The sequence below is a fragment of the Genypterus blacodes genome, unplaced genomic scaffold (genome assembly GCF_046128005.1).
Source record: "Genypterus blacodes isolate CSIRO-AG114 ecotype Tasmania unplaced genomic scaffold, CSIRO-AGI_Gbla_v1 ptg000073l_1, whole genome shotgun sequence".
Classification (NCBI taxonomy): domain Eukaryota; kingdom Metazoa; phylum Chordata; class Actinopteri; order Ophidiiformes; family Ophidiidae; genus Genypterus; species Genypterus blacodes.
This window is the reverse complement of record NW_027466883.1, coordinates 1,219,722-1,245,325: the sequence shown is the minus strand read 5'-3', so window position 1 is coordinate 1,245,325 and position 25,604 is coordinate 1,219,722. Positions and strand designations below refer to the sequence as shown.

Here is a 25,604-nt window from a genome sequence, read left to right as displayed (position 1 = left end):
AATGATTATATTCATATATGTGGCTCAGTAAATGTCTCTTGTAACGAAAAAATATATAGATAAAAACGAAAAACATCCATTATTAATATTCACCTGTAGGTGGCGGTAGTGCCACACAAATCGTTACCCCTGCTGCATTCAATTGCGTTCGTGAATCTTGCCGTTCATAATTTCCCTTGAAGATTCATTTTAACGAGCAACATACTTGTTGAATAGGACGATTACAAATACATTGTAATTTTTAAGTAATAAAATGTAACAGACAACAATTCCAGCTTTTAACAAACATATTGACTAATAATCACATATATTGTCAGTGTTTAGTCGAATACCCCCTTTTTTTATTTTTTCAAATATATGTCCATGTTTTGTCCGTGCGATTAATATTTTTTTAAATGTCATAATTTAACACCTAAAGAAAGACGTATTCCCGTTCACTCCTGTCCAATAAGAAAAAAAACTCACTGCAAGACATTTTTACAGAGATTGTCCGATTACAGTTGAATGCATCATCTACTGTGACTCCATGGGCAGATTAGCCCGAGACTGTAATTTTTAAAGAGTCATATTTTATATTATTAATGTAGTTTTCGATTTATTAGATTAGATATGCGTCTGTCGCTTCTGTAAAACTGCCAGGAGAGTAAAATGACATATCAACAGTTTAACCTGAAGCTGGAATTCTTGTGAAGACTGAACTCGAGTGCAGCGTCTGTGTGGAGAGAGAGTGAACAGCAACAGCCCGCTGAAGTTTACTGTTGTTTCTTCGAGAACAAAGGGGATACACGTCTCTGTTTTGATATTATTCGACGCCGTCACGAAGTTAAAGGTCTCTAAAAGGTGTACCATGCGAGGCGTCCTTTTCCACGGTGTTTTCTATTGTTAAAGGTAGGCTCTCTTCAACTTAGAAGCTGTAGCAGAGCTGCGAAGCTATCGTTAGCTGTTAGCGTTAGCTGACGGGATGCTAAACCTCTCACTCTCTCCCTGTACAAAGTGAAGTTTATTGTCTTTAACAACGGTGACTGTTCTGACAGTGGACTGAACGACAATATGTATAATATAGTCTTATTATTTAACGACGTAATATACTTAAATGTTTACTTAGTGCTAGTTCAGTAGACGTTTCACCCCATTTTGTTGTAGTCTGTGTACATTTACCAATTGGCTAATGTCCTCGGAAGTTTTATGTATTGTTTGACGCACATATATATTAAATCTGTCATGTTTGTTGTAGGGATAACTCATTTTTGTTGGGTTGCGTACGTTGAAGTTTCCTGATTGCAGCTTCTTATGTGTCTTTATCAGGACATGGGGCACAAGAAGAACCATCCCAGTATCAGTGATTAAATTCCGGTTCATCAAACCATCTTCACCAGATTGGATCGAGCCAACTAAATGTAAAGGATCCTTAGTTTCAAGCTGCAATGGATATCTTTCCCCGGCCAAGTGGTGAAATCCAGAGGAGGAACCCTCAGCATGACTTCGAGCTCATTCAGAGGGTGGGAAGTGGGACATATGGAGACGTGTACAAGGTACGGTGAAGGGTCCGACAGGTTGTCCATCATTACACCGAGATGTCTACACTCCTGCTCTAACCATCACATAGCTAATATTAATTTTAAGACGATCTGTGTCCCAGTTCAGGGGCAGGACTCTCAGGAGGATCTGGACCTCCTGCCGTGGTCCTTGAAAGATCAGCTGAACCAAAGCCTCCTTCTTGACACATTAGCCCACAGAGACTTACAACTTTACATTTGGGTCATCCTTACTAAACCTTAAAGTCAAAGTTATCCAAGTTTACCTCGAGTTTTACCCCAAATTGACGACACACTAGTTAGAAATAATTCACTTAAACATGATGGACACACTCATGTCGAAGATGCAAGATTTATATTTATATCATTATATTTAACTGGTCTATTTACAAATGAAGGAGGCCCCGCTTGAACACAAATACTTGGTAACTATGACGTGGTCCTGTGATATTTCCCGATGCTATGATCTGATGAGGAGCGCTCCATTAAACAACATACTGGCACCCGACTGACAGGGGTACAGAGGGCTACAAAGGATTTCAATACGGCAAATTCACGGCTGCACTTAGAAGATCCTTTGCGTACATCATCACAGGCCTTATCACTCTGTTATGACATATTCATTGTGGAACTGGTGACTGTGGAAGATCCTGCCCCTGAATGAGACACAGCTGAAGTGTTTAGTCCTGATAAATAAATAAAGCATAAAACACATTTTACCATAGCAATTGAAGGTGGAACAACTTCTGATTCCACTTCTGTCCAATGAAATGGTTAAGTTCATATTTTACAAATGTTTGCTTTGACTGAAAGTTTGACATTTTTCCAGATTCTTTCAAAATTCTCTTATGCAATAGTAACATCAGAAAATCTGGACAAAGGCTATATTACAAATCTAATAAAAGATATAGATAAATACATCCGGTACTAAAAAAATCATAACAACGTGACCACAGAGATCTGCCATTCCCAGCTTCCGTCTCTGGTTGAATTCATATTGTCATAAATGTTTTAGCATACAAAGCAAAAAGACGAGTGAGATCTTTTTGAATTTGTCAAACCCAGGAATCCTTTGGGGAAACCATGTATATCCCGTTGTTCTAGTCTCTTCTAGTAACATAACAATAATGTGCCTTCTCAAGTAACTGCAGTTGATGTTTGGTTTCACGATCTAGTGTTAACTCGTCACTAGATTCATCTGGGTAATGTATCATTTGTCATTTGACAGTAGAAAGCAGACATCTCCCGGGTCTGGGATTATAGAAACTACTCTTCACATAGCCCCAGTCTTGATTAAATAAGGTATTAGAATTTACTGTGATACAGAGTAAAAGCCACTGATATCTGCTTTAGTCAATGCTAATCTGATCTGCACACATTGTTCCATATCTGGTGTCTGCGCTACTTGGATTCTGATAACAGAGATAGATAGTTTTCACACCGCAAAGAATCTTGGTCTTTCTTACTCAGAGCAACATTGACACATTTCTCCTTATTTAGATGTAATGAAAAAGAGGCAGAAACCAGAGAGTTTTCTGTTTGTGGGGGAGGAAAAAGACACATCTGCCTCCTAGGAAGTCAACTCTTTTCAAACTGTTCAAAAGAGCTGAAAAAGCAAACTACCTAATCTACTAATCTACAAATCCCTACTTGGCACACAGAATTTGTATATTAGATATGTTCTTGTATGACAGTGCTATTACAACTGTGTCAATAACTTATCACAACAGCAACGTGGGAAGTATATTGCTGTATTATTTGTGCCACCCTCTTGAAAGTTAGTGGCTTTAGTGAGGCGTGTCATGCCGGAGACATTTCTTGTTTATCCCTCTGCCGCTGATGAATAGACAGCCAATTTGATGCAGTGTGTGATAGTTCAGGCAGCCTGTCATGGCCCCTCTCCATACAAAGCCTCTCTGGCCTCCCCCCTCCTCACAGACAGGCCACTGGTGGAATGCTGCGCCTGGTATTCACCCAGAGCGCACAGGCTGAGGGCTGCAGCAGGCTGAAATATGATCAGGCCCCTGTCTAAACATGTGTTTCACTATGGGTGTGTTCTGCACCGCAATGACAGCGGAAACACTTCACATTGGGGGGGCGAAAGTCCTCTTTTGGTCTGCCATTGCTGCACGGTTGAATATTAATCAGAATGCATTCCCTTTATCACAGTGTTGGGATTTCTTTTGGCATTGGTAACGAGGCAGATAGCGAATATTCAAGGGTGTGTTTTGTTTACAGGTGTGTTTAAGTGGAGCAAACGTGAACAGCAAACTCTACAAAGATCAATATTGTTGCTGTGGATACAGCTGATACTAGCTCTGCTCTTGTCAGTGTTTTGTTGTAGTTGTCTTAGTTCTTTGCCTTTTGTCTACACAATTGTTTTTTGGGTATCTACATGCTCACAGCAGTTAGCTGCACCATTTCTTGTTATTCAAGTTAAAGTAGAAACCAGACAGTTATTTCTGTAAGTCTGACAGGGTGATTGATCTGATGTCAGAGGTTGTCTCCTTTCCACCATGTCTGATCTGCTACCTAACAGACTACTGTCTTCTGCATTCAGAGTATGTGTGAGGTTGTTGCGGGTGTATAGTCTGTTGTGTCATCTTCATGCTCTGTTAGCTCTCAAGTTGGGTTTAGCTTTCGTAGGACACACACACACACACACGCACATACACACACCTTGCGAGTTAAGTGTTTAGGCAACATAGGATATAATTTGTACAATTTATAAGCCTGTCTGGATTTGTGGCATATTGTTTGTGTCCCTGATTCATCAGCACATTCCCGCTATTGAAAGATGGATCCACTGTGGTGTGTTTAGCTGTTGGTCCCATCACTTCCCTCCCACAGCTTAGCAAGCATCCCGTCTTAACCCAGATTTGGAATTCAGTGCAACCTACTTTCACATACAGAAAAACATAAACAAGAGATGCCTACTGTACTGTGTAGATGGTAACACAAGAATATGCTAAATGTCCCAAATGATGTTAGACATTATGCAACTCTTTGATCGTGAATATATGACAAGTCATTATCTACTGTAGAGATACTTGAAGGTTTGGTCACGGTTGTGAACTAAACGCTCCCTGTTGGTGAAGACCGGCCGTGGATTAACCTAATGACCTCTGATTGATTGAGGACTCGTGGTTTGGTTTCAGGTGGCCAAGTTTGAAAACTGAGTAGACATAACAGTCGCTGTGGCATAACACAGCCAGTGAGTTCAATTTGTCTTAGTTGCTGACACGTTCTCCTCTTAAGTGTAAGGGATCATTTCCACTTCACTTCTCACGGAGGCAGAAGGATCCTCTAAATGACATTCACCCATCTAATCCCCATGTAGACTTAAGTTGTAACTAGTGTCCAATCAGCCTATCGTGTCACATAACGCGCAGTAAATGGGATCTAGTTAATAGTGAATAGCAAGCAATAAAGTACTTTAATTGTTTACTACAAATTGTGTTGCTTTGTGTTTCAGGCTCGAAACATACAAACAGGGGAGCTCGCTGCTGTGAAAATCATCAAGTTGGAACCAGGTAAGAGTGAAGACTGCGTCAGTTCTGTCATTACAGAAATATGTTTTACATGAAAGTCTTGGCAGGAAATCTGGAAAATACATTCGATAATTTACAGTTGTTGTTTTGTTGATCCATTTTTTTTTAATTTTCTTTTGATGAACCAATGCTAACGACTGAAATGTCCTCTCAGAATTGTTGTGTTCCACCACTCTAAAAAGCATTTATTATATGTTGAATATTGAGAACAAATATCTGAGAAATTATGGGCTGGTAAAAAATCATGCAATTGGTTTTCGTGTATCACACTAAACTATGCATAAAACAATGTAATCAAAGACCCTGCCTCAGATTCGTGTGTGTGGAAGAGAAGAGCAGGACATGTATGACTGTCTGGCTCAAGGTCTGTACTGATGATGACCTAGTGACAGAGTTATTATGATCCAGATTAGACAGATTACGGAGAAGGCTTTGTTCCACCAGCAACCAGACGAGACTCGTCTGATTAACAGTGACCGAAGGAAGAAATTCCCTTCTGTGTTTGCAATCATCGTGGCACTGTTGGTGTTGCATTTGGAGTGAGCAGATGTGAGGGGGGCCTAGTGAGACGTTCACAGGTCGCTTTGCTTTGTTGTCATGTTTGAGATCTGTCAGCAGAGTTCTAGTATAAGACATGGACATAGGCAGGCAAGGAGATTAGGGGTGTGTGTCATTATATTGTATGTGTGTAAAGCAGAAGATCAAAGCGCTTAACTGCAAGTAAGGAAGTAAGACAAATCACAGGAAGCTTTCTTTCTGGACATTATTGGTGTTATGTTTAGTGTACTCTGTGATCACTTTTTCGTCCAACCCAAGGCAGGGTTTTCTCTTCAGAATTTCCAGATGACTCAAGTATTGCTCCATTCCTAGTCTGTTTACTTGCGATGGAACCAGGATTAACACAAACCCAAGTCATGTGATCCTGTTCTTAGCAGGACTCCTTTTTTTTCTTCCTTCTTCTACGTCACGGCTTTCTTTGCTTCAGGTAAACGACTTTGGGCGGAGTGTAGAATCAAACAGGTTTGACCAGGAGGAGAGATGTTGCTGTGAAGGAAGGGACAGAAAGGAACTGGGAGTGGTCTAGCCTTCTGGCTGCAGGGGCTGCAGGACACAGAGCAGGTCATTATGATGAGCTGGGAGATGAAGGACCTTTGCAAAACAAATTGGAGTTGGTCTGCATTTATTGAGTGTTGAAGAAAGACTCTTCTTCTCACGCCTCTGTTTTACGACGGTTCTTCTATTCTTATATTACAGTAGCAAAGTTTTCAGATGTCTTCACAGTATGATTGATAAATGATCAATAGTATTTAATATACAGAACAGCGCTTGGCAAATCCTTATATACTTTAAAAGTAAGTGACTGTGTGCGTAAAATGGTGAAACACAAAGAATTTGTACAAGTGAATAGTCAACCCTTCACAGAACTGCGATGTTGAGGGAAGCATTCAGTCGCAGAGGAAGAGGTTCCACTTTGAGGCCGAAAGTCACCATGCAAAACCTCAAGGGGCGGCCTTTATGTTTGTTACCCAGCTCACAGCCAAGACACTGAAATTATCCTTGCTCAGATTTTTGTGGCTCTGCTCAACATTCACTGTGAGTCACAGTGACATGTAAAAATGGAACTGATGGACGTTGCTTCCTCCTAATGTTGAACGACTCATAACTGAATAACACTGTACTTACCACATCACGTTAATGAGGTCCTAAAGCCTGACTTGTTTCTGGTGTAGTGTGTCTCGGTAGATATTTCTAGTCCCCCAGAGAAATGGCTCATGCAGATGGTTACCTTGCAGCAATTACGTAATGAAGCCAACTTACAGGCTGGTTGGGGAACAAACTAAGAGCTGATGGTGGGTGTAAAATTGGAGAAGTAACATATGGATTTAAGGGGGCAGTTAAGTTAAGCTCCGGTGCCTGCTGGGGCTATACATTAATTAATGGCAGCATCTCAGATGCACACCTACACACACATCACAAGGGATTCATGTACATGTAAATTGTGCTTTATAGATTCTAACATGTTTTTCTCACATCTTTGGATGTTATCCAATTCACAAATGATGTTTACTTCACGGCTAATGAAAATGAAATGGCTTCTTTATCAGTCGGGTTGTTGTGCCTGTTGTTTTTGAATTCCAAACCCTAACCCTCCAGGCCCTAACCCTCCCAGACAGACAGAAAGCTGCAGAATGCAGAGCCTTGGCCTCATCGAGCACAAACTGTGCTTAACCAGAGCCTCTGTGGCCCACGAAGCATCTCCATTTATCATTCTGCTCTAGCACTGTACTACTTCAACTATGTTCAAGCTTGTTCAAGCTGGTACAGAGTGTCAGGATTAAATGAGGGTCAGAATCAAGGCATATTGGATATAACAACACTTGAATTGTTACCTATTAAGGATTGATGGTTAACTAAAAGCAGAAACCTCTCAATGCATTCCAGTGCAGCACAATCGGGAGCAGCAGGTCTTAAATATTTGTGTTTTATAACTTCCTACTGATGTATTAGACTGCTTTGGTAATCTGGGTATCATTCCACTCAATATAAACTTTAAAAGCACAAGGCGATTATTTCATTGTTTTTGGTTATTCTGTATTACATTGACATTGAAATATTGAACCATTGTTAAAGGATATACAGTATGGAATGGCTTTGTCTGTGTTTTTGAGCTTGGCAAAGCAAAAGGAAAGATTAAGTGCTTTCTAGCCTAAAACTAAGTCCCGGCCAACCTTTGTACTGCACAAATAGCTTGGAGTGACGTTGTTTGTACAGTTGTAGGAAAACTACAATCCAGTGGTTAGGATTCTGTTTCATAACTCCTCTCGATAGATGAACTGAGATTAGTCCCCATTTCAAATGCATGGTTGGTTTTGTTTGCAATAACTTGATTTTGTGGCATCGTTGATTGTAGATGATTTCTTAACCCTTAAAACAATTCCCAGTATTGAACATGAAAATTCCTATTTTCTTGACTGTGTCGATGCTTTCTCCCTCTGCTTCCAGGGGATGACTTTTCCATCATACAGCAGGAAATCTTCATGGTGAAGGAATGCATGCACCACAACATTGTGGCCTACTTTGGGAGCTACCTCTGGTAAGAGCCAGCTTAAAATACAACCACGCTGTCATTTTATACTCTTATTTTCTCCCCTCTCTCTCTCTCTCTCTCTATCTATCTCTCTCTATATCTATCTCTATCTCTATCTATCTTTCTTGAAGCCTGTCCACTGTATACTGTTTTAAAATTCAGTCCAAAGTATTCAATAAATGCTGCTTGAAACTCACATGACATAGTCCATTTAATGAGTTAATCACACCTGTGTGTAAAAGCATGACTCAGTCACTGGGCTGACTGGTGCTGACTTGGCTCTTCGTTTTAATGGAACCTATGTTATGTGGCTGGTATCTAAGAGGAAGTTGGGCCGGTCCGCCCACCGCCGCTTCAGACCTCCAGCAGGTTTAACTGGAATATGAGCTTCTGATCTTTCTTTATGAGGCTGTTAGTCTAGAGGACACTCGTCTTAACACAGCAGGCATGTCTTCTACAGTCCCACCACACAATACAAACTGTTACAATCAAGTGCTTCTCTGTAGGGTTGCCAACCTGCCATGTGTTGATTATTAAAATGCTAAATTGATTATATTAAAGGCTTTCAGTTTCAACTGAGGAAGTTCCAAATTCCTGTGACACCCATTAAACATACTGTAAAGTCTTTGACTGCTAAAGGTGACAAAATACCACAGTTATTGCAATTATGACGTAATTACTCTATTGTTTTTAACTTCTTGTCAGACAACTTGCATAATTTCTTTATTAAGTTTTGATGCCAAACGCTGGAACAGACCAAGAGAAGAAAAGACCTCAGACTCATCATAGACTCTTTAGCAAAGACTTGCGGTGAGATAGTGGAGGAGCGTCTCATCGTTTCGCTGAATACACAACTATGTTTAGGTATATGGTGGTGATAACAGGAAGGCCACACAAGACCAAGATGTAGAACAACATAATCTCCTACCTTGTCTGTTAACGTGTTGGGAGAGATGTTTGCGCATGGATAACTGTTACACCCTGAGTTGTTCAGCAAGAAACCCTTTTATGACACTGTGCCGCTTTGCTTATATTTGTATATTTAGCCACCTAACTGTATATGCTACATAACATTTACTTATTTGTATTTACTTATTTTCTGTGCTTTCTCCAGTCGAGAGAAGCTTTGGATATGTATGGAGTACTGTGGTGGAGGATCTCTGCAGGACATTTATCATGGTAAGCTTTCCTCTCTACTAATAAGGTGCAGTTCTAAATGTTGACATACTGTTGAAATTCTTCCATCAGCCCCTTGTATTGACGATGTAAAACTTTATTGTGTTATAGTGACAGGACCTCTGTCAGAGCTTCAGATAGCGTATGTCAGCAGAGAGACCTTACAGGTAATTTGCACTTTTAAATGAATTTAAAAAGATAAATATTATGTTTGCTTTTTCAAGCCAATCTATGATGTAATCTCTTAATGTATGAATTTCATGTACAGGGTTTGGGATACCTGCACATCAAGGGAAAAATGCACCGCGACATCAAGGTAACACATCTGTATTCCTCAACTCAAATCTCAAAAAGAATGAGAGAAAGTGAGAAGAAAAAGAAAGAGTTGAGGAGGGAGAAACAAAAGGAGAAGTGTCACACCTTGAAACAATCGACGTCGTCATTAAGGTCTGTTCGCGGCGCAGAGGTCTGGTTTTGCTCTGCACTGGTGACGTGCACAGGTGTTAACTGAATTCACAGGAAACGAACAGCCGGGCCTGTGCTCACCCTGATGCATGTGACCAATAGCGACGCTGACAGTAATTTTGTGGTTGAGGTGAAGTCGATGGTGCCTGGTGTATGCACACAGACTGTAGCGTCAGTCTCTGTGTTATCGTAGAAGGTCAGGGCTGCGCCTATTATCTTTACTCAGCTCTACGCAGTGAGCACTTCCTGTTTCCTCTACTCTCACCACAGGATGCCACCAGAGAGACTGTCAGTCACTGCCAATAGAAACACCGTCAGTGGAATTGTCAAAAAGCAGTGATACGTAGTTTAACTTTATGGTAACTTAGATCAGCAGTACCGGAGCAGTTAATGCTTCAAGCAGACCAGATCATATTGAAACATTAAGTCGACACTGGTGAACCTATTTCGCATTGTTTCTGCACAGTAACTCAAGCCATTGTGGTTTCAAGCTCTCAATAAGATATTTAATACATGTGTGCGCAAATTAGTTATTCCCTTTCCTAAAGAAAAGTGTTTATGTGATTATTTTTAAAGGGTGCCAACATACTTCTAACAGACAACGGAGATGTGAAGTTAGGTAAGTTGTTTTAAAACATCTTAGCTCCAATTTCTTCAACACATTTTGTGATGTGAATGTAATCTAAACGGTATCAATCTTTGTTGCAGCTGACTTTGGAGTAGCAGCCAAAATTACTGCCACCATTGCAAAAAGAAAGTCCTTCATTGGAACACCATATTGGTGAGTAAAATAAACCAGTGGCGGTGTTAGTGGTGACAGGGGGAACTAAGGGTTATAAAGATGATCTTTTAACTGCAGTGAAGAGGCTCAAGTTCCCACTTTTGATCATCTTCCCTGTCAGTTCCTGGGGTGCCATTCTGTCACTGACCCTAAACACACTGTTGAAGGGCCCCAGATGTGTCCAGTTATTGTTAGTGCTTGTTTTCCTTAAGGAAGAATAAACTTTCCATCATATTTTTGTGGAGTCTCTACTCAAACATTGTCCCAAATTTGTATAGGATGGCTCCAGAAGTAGCAGCAGTGGAGAAGAACGGCGGCTATAATCAACTGTGTGACATCTGGGCAGTCGGTATCACTTCCATAGAGCTGGCCGAGCTGCAGCCCCCCATGTTTGACCTACACCCAATGAGGTACAGTTCACTACCTTTAGATTCTTAGGCTAGCTTTCTGCTTTGGTGTGTGAGATCCTTTCTAGTGTCCTGTCACTCTTGCACTATGAAAGCAGAACTAATATAATGCTTTTTCTTTCCCTTAGGGCCTTGTTCTTGATGTCGAAGAGCAGCTTTCAGCCTCCCAAGCTAAAAGATAAAAACAAATGGTGAGTCCTCAAAGATATGTGTTATCAAAGATATTCTGGGGTTCACATATCATTCTTTGTGATTAGGTGATATTTACAATCAATGTATCTCTTTTTCCAGGTCCACTCCTTTTCATAACTTTGTCAAAGTGTCTCTGACGAAGAACCCAAAGAAGAGGCCCACAGCAGAAAAACTTCTATCGGTAATCAAATTTATTGTCTTGAATGTCTTGTAGACATTTCTTTGATCGTCTTCGGGAAATTAAAAGATTTAAAACAAGGAGATGTATTTGCTGTTGCTTTTTGCAGTTTATTCTCTAAATTATATGGTGTTTGCGTTCATATTATAGTATTACCATTTCTTCCTGAATCCTGAAATTCATTCATAACATTGTTAACAAGTTGCTATTTCACATAAATGTACTGTTCTACCTTGGCTCTGTGAGCTTCTCTGTGGTTTGGGTGAATTTCTATCTGTGTTTTTGTTTGTCTCAGATCCTGGTCTAAGCACACCTACTTTAGATTGATGTTGCATGTTGTTTTTAGGATGTCGGAATGACAACAACATATAACCTCCGTGTGTTCATTGCAGCACGTGTTTGTGGCCCAGACGGGTTTGACAAGGAGACTCGCTGTTGACCTCCTGGATAAGATGAATAACCCAGACAACCACCAGCATTACAGTGAGGTGGATGATGATGATCTTGAGGTAATTTCTAATTCTGATCACACATACTTGACACAAGAAGAAGAAAAATGTCTGTACTTGAAACACTGACATATACAGGTATCTGTGCCCTAAGTGTTGATATCAGTGATATAACTAACAAACTCTGTCCTGCTTTCAAAATCTGGTGCTACTAAGCTTTTTGTGGTGAAACAGGGTTTCGTGCAAACACCGACAGCCTGCAATGTAAATATTAGCATAGAATGTGTTTTCAGAAACTTGGCAAGAAAAGATCAAACTTTGAACTTCTCTGGTGTATTTTCATGCTGCCCTGAAACTATTCCCTGCATTGCCCTTCCCCCCCTTCACGATTCTCCTCCTCAACATTATTATTCCAACTGGCATCAACATCACGTCTACGTATGTGGCAGCCAAAGAGGTGGTACCAGTGCCTTTTAAAAGGGCATTGTGCCTTTCACCCCCTGACAGCAGCAGCACTGTCTGTCTTGAGCCATGATGGGTGGGGAAAAGTCCTGAAGGCTATTGACTGCAAGCAGTAGAGCTTGCTTTATACAGACAGCCTCTGGGATGCATAATAATGTGATGATGCACACACCCCGTACAAAAGTAACTCTGGCTTCTGTGTCAACTTTATGTGCATTGCTTGAGAATGAGTTTCTACACATCATTACAAAAGACATGTAATCATTATGCAGAACAACTCAAGGCGGCATTGCATCAGTGTTACATCACTTGATGAAAACACCAGTCCTGTCGAGGGCTGCCCCCACTGTGCAGATCTGTTTTCTTATCTTTTAATCTCTTTCTCTCTTCCAGCCCCTCTCTGCAGTGAGACACACCATCCGCTCCACCAACAAACAGGCCAGAGCCGAGAGGACTCGCTCAGAGATAAACTGTACGTGAACAAGCCACCTCTGTCTGTGGACAGGCACAGAAAATACCGTCCCCAGAGCAAACACTGCTATGAATCCGGTCTGTCATTGGTCACAGTTTAAGTCAACCTGGTAGATCAGGTCGATAGAGGTCCTGCAGCCTGTCTGTGGGTCATGCTGCTAATCCTGCAGCACGGGCACAGATCCAGTCCACAGCATGTGGTAGTGTCTACCAAAATAGCTTTGGGGATTCACTGAAGAGAAAGTAAATGTACCAGGTTCCGCTTTGCCACTGGGTAGCGTGTCTTATTTTTGAGTGGCAAGGATCAGGCCGTTACACGCAATCAATACAGTAAAGGTCTGAAGGGTTGATGAAAGTGCTGGTGTTACTTTTTGTTTTGAATGTCGTGTTCAGACTGCAGTTATTGGTAGTTCATTGGAGAGAGCATCCACCATAGTTGGCTGTGTATATTTTTATTCATGGCAACACTTTAGGTAAGTTGGGTTTGTGTTGCTGTGCTGTCGGTATTTGCATCCTTTTTGGTAGATGAAGTGACGGTTCAGTGTGGTGGGTGTTGTGGTCGGATATATTTGTTGTCATGGTATTTGTAGCGGTGCGCACTGTGTGTCTTGTGTGTGGTGGTTGTTCATTTGTCCTGTGATCGTTTGTGCTAGACCACTTCCTGTTCACTTGTTATTTGTATTTCTCACAATAAAATCTGACTTTCCCCCCTTCATGAAGCAAACAATGGGACAGACCAAGGAGGGCCAAGCTCAAGTCCCAGCTTCACTGAGGGACAGAGGGGGGCTGCAGGTCAGTGACAGTGTAGTGAGAGAGTGTGTGTATGTATCACTCCCAGTTCCCTCCCGAGACTTCCTGAGAAATAAGAATCTGTTAGCATATAATAGAACATTGTGTTTGACAATAACATGACACTAATAAGGTCAGTTGCTCTGCATGGGGTGCCTACCTAATCTGGCTGTAGAGGTTGAATAATTGACCTTTGTGACACCTGGGTTCCCTTCAGACTGACAAGAAATAAGAATGACATAGTAGGTGACTAATCCGATCATAACCTTGTGATTTCTCAACTTCACTTTCTTGTGTTTGTGCTGTATGTTGGTTCCTGTGTTGCTTTCAGTGAGTGTGGTTGTGAATTGCATTACCAGTTGTATCTTACTGCAGAACCACCACATTGTCAGCATACCTCAAGTAGAAACATAGTGGAAGAAAAACATCTGCGGTCTTAAATCTTACATCCCAAAGTTTCTCTGCTAATGACAGAAATGAGAAGCTGATTATATGGGGGTGTTTATTGGCAGGTTGGTTGCTTTCTACTTCCTTCAGAACTGCAGCAGGACCATTTGATGTTTATACTGGACACTGAACCAGTCTGTTCTTTTGAGTCATTTGTTTGACAGTATTAGACCTCAAACCAAAACTTAGAGCAATCTGTTCTGTCATTTATTTGTAATTCTTGTTCTCTCACAAATATTTCTCTCAAAAGAGCAGATCTGGTTTTCGTCAAGTATACTCTGTTTGTCTTTGGTAACTTATTCATCTGGGTCCAGAGCAGATATTCATACAGGAGCATAATAAATCAGAAATCTCTATTGTTAAAAGTTGTTACATTGTAATGTGGGTAAGCCGTGAATTTGTTTTCTGGATATTCAGTCGCGTGGACTCAAGGATTTAAGATAAGAATGGACTCAGTGTTTCCTCACCCTGCTCTTACACATTCTTAAATGTACTCCTAACACTTTGTGTCTTGAAGTCCTGGGCACCGATGCCCTCTAGTGCCAATGTTGTGTAAGAAGAGAAGATGTGAACTGAACTCTGTTTTTATCCTTCACAGTTGACAAGCTCCAGTTTGAACCACCACTCCGGAAGGAAACTGAGGCTCATTCTGAGATGGTGAGAATCATTTTTTTTTTCAATTAAGTATAACTTCAGACCCATAATTTGAAAATGCTAGTGCTCTATTTATAATCAATGAATTTAGCTTGAAGAGAAAGACATGAAGAATGAAACATCTGGAAATGAAAGAATGCATGTTTTTTTTTCAAACGATGTTTTTATGCATGTGCTGTTTCCACAGGATGTGAGCAAAGAGAATGACTTCCCTTCCCCCTGGAATCCCTTTGCAGAGGGAGGAATAACAACCAGGTAATCCATGGAAACGGTTGTCATAAGAACTGTTCTTTCTTCCCTCCCTCTCTTTACCTGGCTTATACTCTTTCTGAGACAGTAAGAAAACTGTCACACAGACACAGATTCATTTGAATGAATCTAGAGCAATAGAATAGAGGAATAAAGCTTTAATCTTACATCACTCCTATTAAAATCAATTTACCATATCAGAATAGAATGTATACCGATCTGATGCTGATCCATCACATCGGTATGCATTCTGTATTCCGATTTGTAATTTGTATTAGTATTAGTATTCTGGTTACAAACAAGGAAAGAAGAAAGGGCTACTAGCACTTTGATATCTATTTATGATGATGGGCGACTACATAAAAGGAAGTGTATATAAAAGGGTTGCAGTATTCTTTTTTTAATATTTATGGAAGAGCAAAGAGGGCTGTCGTCATAATTTTTGGCCCTCCAGCCTTAATCACTGCATGGTAATAAAACACATTCACATAATCAGTGAACAAGATTACTAATGGCTCTCCTTTGTCCTTTCACATTCACCTTCTTATTTACTATCCTGGTTCTAACATGTCTCTCTGCATGAGCTGTTTGAAAAGTTAGTTTAGCCTACAACTCGTCTACACGTGTCCTTGTGCTTTGACTGTTTTTCCCTTCACTTTTCTTTGTCCTCCATGGCTGTCTCTTGTCTGACTTGTCCGTTGAAGGAGCCTTCTCAAAAGCGTTGAGGATGAATTGTTCCAACGGTAACACTAACACTCTGTAGTACTGTACACCATCCACTCCACCCCCTCCACTGCCGCTCCACCTAGACCCCACCCTGTTTGCAGTTAGGCTGAACGGCCAACATGTCCATGAATCGCCCCCTCCTGTCACCCTTCCATTCAACATGTGTGATGAGGTGTAGTTTTAGATCCATGGTGTGTTGACACATTGTTGTGTATGTGAGTCTCAGGCAGGCAGAGAGGTTTGGAGGTGGTGACTAAAACTGAAATGACATGAATCCGAAATGTTTGATAAAATTACAGGAGCTTTTAGTTGATTCACCTTTGATTTTAAGACACCACATCAAAGCCCATGTCTCTTTCTCACAGTCGCTTTCTCCCTAAGAGGATTTTTCATAAACATTTGTTCCATAAGCACCACCTCTGGGATACCGCCATGCTGATTTTTCCACACCAATTATTGTTCATGTATCTTGCAGGGGACATGTCACCCACCTGGAAGATGCTTTTGAAGAAGTAGAGCTGTGAGTGATGCTAATAAATTACAAATTCATCCTGAATAGTCATTGTTGTAGTTTGCATTTTTTCTCAAACATGATCTCTGTTTCAGGTCAACTCTCAAGCCCGGGGTTCCTCCTCCTCTACCACCAAAGGTAACACCTAAAATTATGTTTGTGTTTGTGTTTTTGCTGTGTTTGTTTTTTTTTACTGCCCCCAGTACTACCAGGGTCATGGGTGAGGCCCACTGGAGGAACATATATCAGAAATGAAGACACTTATGAGTGCTTTGACTAAAATCTAAGTCAAACTGTTTTCACTTTTGTTCCTCTCAGCCCCGATTAAACAGCCCATCAGAGGAGCTTGGCCTTAATGAGGAGAGCTGTATGACTGTGCGGAGGTTCCCTAACTCGGATAATGGGTCTAGCCAGGTGACCCGGAGCACCTCAGAGCAGAGCAACAAGGTGGACCACTCCTCCCCAGATTACCTCTCTGCCAGCGTCAGCAGTCCTGGTCTTTTGTCTCATGCCTCTGATCCTGGTGAGTCCCAGCACCTCTGCTCTTACTCAGTCTTACCTACTGTATGTAAGAACTTCTTCACACGAATTTGCCTTTTTTATTTTCTGGAATGAAGTGTCTTTCTAAATGAGCATTTACTTTATTCTTCCAAGCTCTGAGTAAATCTGAATATAAAGGTAAGGCAGTCTGACATAGGTGTGTTTTCTTATTTTGATTGTGACTTCTATACTGCAAGTGTAATTCTGACATGAGTATTGTTTCATGACAGATAATGATTCAGACGACAGTGTGAATGGAGACAGTCCCAAGCCACCACCCAACCGGGCACACCGTAAAGAGAAAAAGGAATTCCCAGTAAGTTTTGGATTCTCTCCAACATGTTATGTATTTCATGTCATGCATTATGTACATATGTATTTCAGTCCAAACAATCACACTTCTTATCCCCAGTTTTAATCACAAGATTGAAATGTGCATGTGCATGTACCCCACTAGCATTGCAAACCACAAATATGTTTTTCCGTTGTTAGATTCAGATTCTGCCAATTAATGAGATGGCTTTGGTATCCATTGATGTTGAATGTTTAGATGAGTATGACTGAGCTTAAAGCAAAAACAGAATTACATTTAAATCTTTTTTTGTTTGGTAGACAGTTGGGGTTTGAGCTGTTTTTAATTTTGAAAAGACAGCTAGAATTTACAGTGTTGTTTCTGTTTTGTCGGTGTGGTCTGCATCCCTTATGGTTGTTTTGTGTGCTCTGCTCCCCTTTAGAAACCGGCTATCAATGGTCTACCACCCACTCCCAAAGTACTGGTGAGTGGATCATTGATGTTTATTGTCCTGCAGAGTCTTCTGGCTTGTTTTCTTGGACACTAACTATTATTAAACTCTGTCTGGGCTGCTGTTTTATTTAGACATTTGGGTTCCTCTAAACTGTTGGTTTTGTGGTTCAACCCCGGCTGACATTTGTGCAGCTCTGTCAGTGTTTTTGCTGTTCTCAGCCGTGTTGCCTCTTATTGCAGATGGGAGCCTGTTTCTCCAAGGTGTTTGATGGTTGCCCACTGAAGATCACCTGTGCCACATCATGGATTCATCCAGATACCAAAGGTTAAGATGGACACAAACCCAACTTCAATTCAAAACAAATTCAACAATTCCTGTACCACAGCACCAGGTTCAATGTTCAATAAGGGCTGACTACATCCTGCCCTGTTTTGTGTGTTTGCTTTGAAAGAGGCATTACGGGAGTGTTTCCTAATTTATTTGTTGGTGAAGCAATTCCTAAAAAAAACACCTTCAGGCAAAAAATCAAGACCGGTTTCAATCTGCCAATTCAGATATTTTGATATGAAATCTGGGTGATGTTTTTAGCTGCTTTTGATTTAGTGATGAATAAAAATCTAAGCCAGTTCACTGATCAGTTTATTTATGTCAGGGTTTGCTCGTATTTCCCGACGTTATAGGACACAACATCATAGACCTACTATCTAATTATCATGTTGCATGGCACAGACTAGATACTATTAGTTCTAAATTCCTTCATGGGTTTTATTAAATCCTGTGTTTACGTTTTTCTTTTTTTCTTTTTTCGCTCCTAGACCAGTACCTGATCTTTGGAACAGAGGATGGTATCTATACGCTGAATCTTAATGAGCTGCATGAAGCCACAATGGAGCAGGTAAGGCAACAAGGTTTCCTGTATGTTGAAAAGAGATATAAAAAACAGGTATTTTTTTATATCTCTTCGCCACTACATTTGACATGTTGTTGACCTTACACCCATTCCCACACCCTCCTTTTGAGAACTGATGCCTGCCCACATGGTGATTCCACTGTGTTTAATTCCCCTTTCAGCTGTTCCCAAGGAAGTGCACATGGCTGTACGTTATCAACAATAACCTGATGTCTTTATCAGGTGAGGGATGGACTTATCACAGCCTCCTGCTTCACTGAGCACCGCCATAACTTGCTGCTTCTTTGTCTTGTGTTATCTTACTGCCCCTGAGAGTAAGGCAATCATTCTGTATCTGCAGTCTGTTTTGTTTGCGATCAGAAATGAGAGCTCTGACTTTACAGCACAGTGACTCATGAGAGACACAGCTGTCTTTAAAGCTTGTTCTTTTCCTTAAGAACTACTCACATGTATTCAGTTTTACAGTATTTTACGGCTCCAAAAGTATCAAGAAAAAAAAATCAATTTATAGATTTGAAAGTAGGGCTTGCCATTGATCCTGAGACACCAGTGATCTTATAGCTTAGCCACTGGTTGTTTACGGTGAGGTGATTAAAAAAAGATTTAATATAAATTGACTTATTCATTTACCATTTGTCATTGGAAAACTTGAATTATCTATAATGTGAGTCAAGCTGTCCTCATTTGGCTGTACGAAGAGCTGAAACCTTCTCTCAGTTTAACAGTTGAGGATGGGATTACAAAGCGGGAGGTCTACTTTCGGTTTTACCTTCTGCTGTTTGCCCCTTGGTATACTTAAACTCTGTTTTCTTCTCCTCTTCCCTTGGACAATGTCCATCCTCCTCTCGCCTGGCTTGATTTGATATTCTACTAACTGGCTTCATCAGAAGGTAATCATGCTTCACATCATTGTCACACTCCTGTTTTTACTTCCTTTCCACATCTAACCTTTCTCAACGTGAAATGCTGCTTCATGGGATCCAGGTTTCATAGAGTTCACCGGTTATATTTCAAATCAACTTTATTTGAAATGATTGACAAACAGATCTTCAGCCTTGGTTAAAGAACTGAAACTGAAAACTGAATCGGTCTATTTTCTAGGGAAAACATTCCAGTTGTACTCCCATAACCTCATTGGGCTGTTTGAGCAGCTGAAGAAACCTGGCCTGGCTGCTCAGTTCCAGACTCATCGCTTCCCGGACAAAATCCTACCCAGGTGAGTTCATCTGAGTTTTAATCTTACCTCATATATAACATTTTCTATGCTAAAGTTTGCTCCTTTTTAGACACATCCTTCATAACATTTGTGGATCTTTGACCTGTGACATTGACATTTATTTACAGTAGCCTACCCGGATCATACATGTCCATCGATTCAAACTGCTCACTCTGCTTTCCTGCACGGTGGAAGCATGCTGTGCTATTCCACATCTCTATTCTCTGTCCCATTGTTCTCCACACTCATCAAGACAAACTACAATGGGTTGATTAGAGAGGGGGTGAGGCAGCGGCTAATTCCCTGATTCAAGACGTCAAGTTGACTGTTTTCTCTCCACAGGAGATTTGCCTTGACAACTAAGATCCCCGACACAAAAGGCTGTCACAAATGCTGTATTGGTGAGTGGCCTTTCCCTCCCAACCAGTTTGTTTGCACTTTCTTTGTGTACCTTCTGTCATTGGTCAGTTAACTCTAATTAAGCTTTGTCAATAGATGGGGAAACCTCATTGTCACACCCTCCTTTACTTTGCTTGAGCATTTTTCTCCTGTAAAGTCTGTATCGCTCTATAATATAGCGTGATTCGAGTATACAATGTAGAGTCTATATTATTGGTTAATTTGAATGAGGGTGCTCAGCCCGTTTGAGAAAACAATTGACCTTTATCTTTTTGCTTTACTACAAGGTTTAGTCCACCTTCACATCTTCTGAGAGCTCTTTCCCCTTCATTTCACAGTGAGAAACCCGTACACAGGCCACAAGTACCTGTGTGGAGCACTGCAGTCTGGGATTGTCCTGCTGCAGTGGTATGAGCCCATGCAGAGGTTCATGCTAATCAAGGTCGGTAAACTATTTCTCTCCTTAACTGGTATTTTTCCTCCAGCGCATACATGTGTGCCTTTACTTTAATGCAGGACTGTACTACACTGTATAGCCAAATAGTACATCTGTAGTTAAATGTTAAAATCTGGCTGTAAAGGGTAAGAGTTATGACTTCAATGAAACGGAAATGCCCTCTGTGTGTTCTGAAACTTGATATGTACATTTTACTGTCAGTAATTGTTTACTGTGCCACTATTTCAGTAGAATTATAGCACTTTGCTACCAGCTTTTACACAAGTCTTGGTAAACGCAGTCTCACCGACTGACACTTCCCTTCGTGTCGCCCTCTCTTCCCGCGCAGCACTTCGACTTCCCTCTTCCGAGTCCGCTGAAGGTGTTTGAGATGTTGGTGGTCCCAGAACAGGAGTATCCACTGGTGTGCGTGGCCATCAGCAGGGGCTCAGAGCCAAGCCAGGTGGTCCGATTTGAGACGATCAACCTCAACTCCTGCTCCTCCTGGTTCACAGAGATGGGAACCTGTAAGTCAGACATACACACACTCACACATTTTAATCAACTACATATATTGATGGTTTATCTTTTGACTGTTTTCAAGTGACATGGGAAAGGGAGACAATTAATCTCTGGAGTTGAAGTAGATGTAAGGAATTGAAAAGTGATTATTTATAACACACTTGTTTAATCATTGAAGAGCTCCTGTAATTGGCCTTCTACCAAGGGATATTCACATTAGAACAGCAGATGTTGTTGTTATTGTTGTTTTTCTTCTTCCAGGTGATCAGCAGGTGGATGCAATCCACGTCACCCAGCTGGAGAGAGACACGGTGCTGGTGTGTTTGGACCGTAAGTATAATCTCTTATGTTTCAACATTCACCTGTCTATGGCTCTCTTAAGCTGTTGTTCTTACGACACAGGCACTTAACGGCACAAAATCAGTCACCAGATGAAAATATCCTCTGCTTCACCACACTAACAGACTCTTCTGTGTGTTACTCAACCAGAAAATCTGAAGATAGTTAATCTTCAGGGCAGACTGAAATCCAACAAGAAGCTGGCATCTGAGCTCAGCTTTGACTTCTGCATTGGATCTGTTGGTAAGCATTCTGACATGCTTTTAGTCTGTGCTTTATATAAAGATTGGAGTGCTTACAGACGTTTGTTCATCCTAAAGTTGGCTGTGTTAAGCAGCTACTTTGATGTTTGATTTCCCTCGTGCACTGACTCAAAGCCTCTTGCATGTCTTTTGTCTTTTGTGACAGTGTGCCTTCAGGACAGCGTCCTGGCCTTCTGGAAACATGGCATGCAGGGAAAGAGCTTCAAGTCAAATGAGGTAAAATATATATAAAGTAAAAATATAAAGTCCTTTCTTTAATGATACATAATACTTGCTGTTTCCGTCTATACCTTTTATCAGACTCCCATGCCCTTTAATTCTTTGGAATCAATATACATGCCACCGTAGATGGGTATCAATGTTTATTTTGCATTGAGAGTGCTTTACAGCTGTGTATGCAGTTTCTGCCACCTTCCTGAATATAAGCATGATCACTCTACACATGATCAAACACCACTGGCTCTCGGCTCGGGGTGGCTGTTTATATGTGTGGCTACATGCTGTTGGTGATCCCTGGAGATTAGCCTCAGGTGGAGCCAGACAAAGTGTCTTTGTGTCAGCCTGAGGTAATGAATTTGTCCACCATTGATGGCAGGATTTCATGTTAACCTGATCACGAGTCGCGCTCAGCAGCACAATGAAAGTTCAAGAGATCACAGCGAGGTGAAGCATTTTCTTTTTATGAAAAGTGATACGGCGATAGCGGCCGGCCTTTAGAAGGCTCACCGTGTCAGACGTGGTGCTGTAGCGCTCAGATGAAACAGAAGGTCTGCTGGCAGCGTCTCTGCCCAGCCCAGCTTGTCGGCTCCCCATAGCAGGGATTTTAGAAAAGGCAGAGGCCATGTAAAATTCATGATCAATCATAAATGAAACCTGTCACACAACAGGGAGCTGCACTAAATAATTCAGCCTTTGTCTCGTTATGATTCCTCTGAAAAGCAAAGGCATTCAAGGGGGGTGTGCCTGTTGATCCGTGCTTGCTCCGGTGGGTGCCTCTCTGAACACCCGATGACTTGTTTGCGTTGAGAATTAAATAGATCAGATCTCCCTCCAGGCCAAGGACTTACGCCTAGCAGGTGTTAGACTCGGATGATCTCGCTTCCTGTTGATAGGTTTTCGTGACTTGTCAACACGTGAGTGTGTGTTTTAAAGGGGCCTCTCGGTCCTTTGATGCCTTGAGGTGTCAGGCCACATAGCATAGGTAAGATTGTACACAATAACAATTCTCACCCTGCAGCCTGTAAAAGTTCCAAATTACATGAATTCAATACAACAAAATTCTTCCACCACAACAGTGTAAATTGTAAATGTACAACGTTATAGGACGGTTGATCATATGACCTTAACAATGCTAAAAATGCATCACCTTGTTGGGAGTGCAAGGGGTTTTGATGCCTGATGCACGTTCTGACGGCTGAATGTCACCTAAAGCAGTTTTTCTTTCCTTTGTAGGTGACCCAGGAGATTTCTGATCCAAGCAGAGTGTTCCGCCTCCTTGGATCTGACAGGTCGGTACAGAGGTATTTTCCATCTGTAGTAATAAATGCAGAACTCAGACTAAAATGTCAAAATTTTCAAAACATCTTACCGTATAAAGTTGAGAAGTTTCCCCTGTTTTCTGTCTTTTTAAATCAACGCCTCTGTTGGTATAATTTATTGTTTGGGCCATGACCTCTATAAAACCAGTCATGTCTGATTATGGCCATCCTCCCTTGGGTGCCTCTGTGTTTTCCTATCACCTGGAAACCAGTAAACAGCCCACTCATCTCCCGTGTTCAAACTGGGCCCACAGCTATCATCTCCTGCTGTGACTGGTACCTGTCTTCCTGCACCTGTCTTTCACAATTCCCTGACTCACGCATGTTTTTTTCTCTCCTTGCTCCTTATGCAGATCCTTTTCCATCTGTTTCTGCGTTAGCGTTTTCCTCTCTAATATCTCTGAACTCATCCGTGCCCGTGAACACACCACTGACCTCATTTCACCACCTCCCCATCCCCGTGTCTCCCCGCTTCATGCCTCAGTAGCCCTGGCAGAGACATGAAGGCCAGGGAAAGTGGACGCCTCCAAATGTAGTAACCACAAAGCTGTTCGACAGAAAGCAGAAAAAAAACCTGATGAGTCAACTCAGGAGATAACAAATATGGCACGTGGGACTTTGGCGGGGATGAGTCTTTCCAAAACATTACCAATGCCAGTTGAGTAGCCAGGAACTTCTGCATGGCTCGACCTGATGACAGCTGGCTTAAGATGCAGGCCCAGCAGGGTGTGATTTAGCTCCATTCCTCAGGCAAAAATAGAGAGCGCATGCCTATCGAATAATCTCGATCGGCATGCGCCTATCGAATTGCAAGGAGATTACTCATTGACTATCGAATAATCTCCCAGCAATACGTACGATTGGGTCTGTGATGACCCTGGATGGTCTCACTGTACCCGGGGCCGTGGTAGCAGCACTCTCTCCGCCCAGCCTCCCATGTTTTATTCACCGGTGCCTGGGCACTGCCAGCCTGGTTTGGTGTCTCTCAGTAGCTCTGTAATTTCATCTGATGGAACAGACAGTATGGACTGTAGCTTCCCCTGCTCACCTGTCACACCGCGAAATGGATAACATCTGAAGATGCACACACTGTCACTGTGATCTCGTTGTCATCTTACTGTTCTTTAATGCGCCGTTTAGCATGCAGATCTCTGTCGGTACACTGTCCTGCGTGCCTCTGTTTTTTTTGTAGCTCATTGCACGTCAGGTAAACAACTATCATTCACCCCATTGCCCCCCCCCCCCCCCCCCCACACACACACACACACTATTTAGGTTCTGAAACCACTTCAGCAAACAATTCAGGCCAAGCAGCAAAAGTCATTGTGTCTATTTTGCCTTTAAATTAATTACAGTTTTTGATTGAAAGCTGCATTTTAACTCCCGTCAATGTGGGGATGAATACAGAGATGTACAAATCCTCTACAGACTCTTCTGCAGTAACAGTTCCACGTTAAAACTTCTGTCACTGATTGTGTACAAAACAGAGGACACTATACACAAAAGTAAAGGTAACAATATTAGAAGATACCAATATCAAAGGGCTTGTTGAGGATTGCGGGTTCTCCTTTCTAACCGTCTTGCCTCTTTGTCTTTAACAGGGTGGTTGTGTTAGAGAGTCGGCCCACAGACAACCCCACAGCCCTGAGCAACCTCTACATTTTAGCCGGACACGAGAACAGTTACTGATCTTGGCGGAGATGTGGATGAGCCGCCTCACTTTGGGACCTCACACCAGCCTTTGAGTAAAGAGGCTTTGATGGGAAACTGTTATTGGAAGTTACTGATCACAGGAAAAAGAAACCTCCGTTACTCCAGGCCACACCTTCCTCAGCACGGATTCAATTGTAGCCTTAAACCAGCAACACGTTTGAGCAGAATGTGGAGAAACAAAAGCTCATTACCCAGCGTCCTCCTCGTTTTTCCCACAGTCTGTGCGGCCCGAGCTAGAAGTGAGCGATATAGAGGTATTACTATTAAGTGCCATTAAAATTCACAAGAATTTGTGATTGTATTAGCAAACAGTGGGAGATTTTTGGTGGTGTCTCATAACACAATCACTGCTGATGGAAAACGTTATTAGGCTCCACGGTAGATTTACAAACTAATAGATGAGCTTAAACCCGTGATCCATGTGGTTATTTAAGCATTATTTATTAATCTCATAAGAAATAGGCTATGTTGGATTTCCAGGCCATGTTAACAGGCAGTGACGGTGCAGTCCTGCTGGATGGATTAACTACCTAGTGAGCCGTTCCTGAGCAGCTTTGGGTTTTTACTGCTATGTAATATAGTTGCATTTCTCCTGCGCCGCTGCATTTTTAGAAGTTGAATATAATGTAAAATGTTTTGTTTTTCTTTACCCTCAGTTTTATAGACCTTTTACTTCTCATTATTTGCACCATGTAAGCACTTTTGTACATTTTTTTATTTAAAATAAAATGACAAAATGAGGGACAATGCTAGGTTTGTTAACATCTGTGCATTCCCTTTGCAAAACGTTTAATGTATGCTGTTTTTGTAATAAATAAAAAAAGCAGTTAACAAGATAAATCCACGAGCTG

General features: G+C 41.5%; 1 protein-coding gene across 4 annotated transcripts; it reads left to right on the top strand.

The window, feature by feature from the left end:
- Positions 1-505: 505 nt before the first annotated feature.
- Positions 506-25,593, top strand: map4k5 (mitogen-activated protein kinase kinase kinase kinase 5). 4 transcript variants are annotated; one of them, XM_076157560.1, is made up of 34 exons: positions 506-888; positions 1,306-1,532; positions 5,011-5,068; positions 8,090-8,180; positions 9,289-9,353; positions 9,462-9,517; positions 9,619-9,666; positions 10,392-10,434; positions 10,524-10,596; positions 10,875-11,006; positions 11,132-11,194; positions 11,295-11,376; positions 11,766-11,882; positions 12,678-12,756; positions 13,476-13,547; positions 14,590-14,648; positions 14,833-14,900; positions 16,096-16,140; positions 16,227-16,269; positions 16,450-16,654; positions 16,902-16,987; positions 17,406-17,447; positions 17,657-17,741; positions 18,233-18,312; positions 18,489-18,549; positions 19,429-19,543; positions 19,886-19,944; positions 20,281-20,384; positions 20,728-20,905; positions 21,162-21,230; positions 21,390-21,482; positions 21,648-21,718; positions 22,955-23,010; positions 24,642-25,593. In XM_076157560.1, the coding sequence occupies exons 2-34, from the start codon at positions 1,425-1,427 to the stop codon at positions 24,727-24,729; spliced, it is 2,694 nt and encodes an 897-aa protein (XP_076013675.1). In that variant the 5' UTR covers positions 506-888; positions 1,306-1,424; the 3' UTR covers positions 24,730-25,593. The 4 variants fall into 4 exon arrangements, with proteins under 4 accessions (XP_076013675.1, XP_076013674.1, XP_076013677.1 ...); XM_076157559.1 differs by having other exon boundaries at positions 22,955-23,022; XM_076157562.1 differs by lacking the exon at positions 13,476-13,547.
- The last annotated feature ends 11 nt before the right edge of the window (positions 25,594-25,604 follow it).

Excerpts from the sequence above, each read along its gene's own strand:
- map4k5 (XM_076157559.1), top strand. The coding sequence starts at position 1,425 with ATGGATATCTTTCCCCGGCCAAGTGGTGAAATCCAGAGGAGGAACCCT. Across the intron at positions 11,195-11,294 it reads CTAAAAGATAAAAACAAATG|GTCCACTCCTTTTCATAACT; the intron begins GTGAGTCCTCAA and ends CTCTTTTTCCAG. Across the intron at positions 18,313-18,488 it reads ATGAAGCCACAATGGAGCAG|CTGTTCCCAAGGAAGTGCAC; the intron begins GTAAGGCAACAA and ends TTCCCCTTTCAG.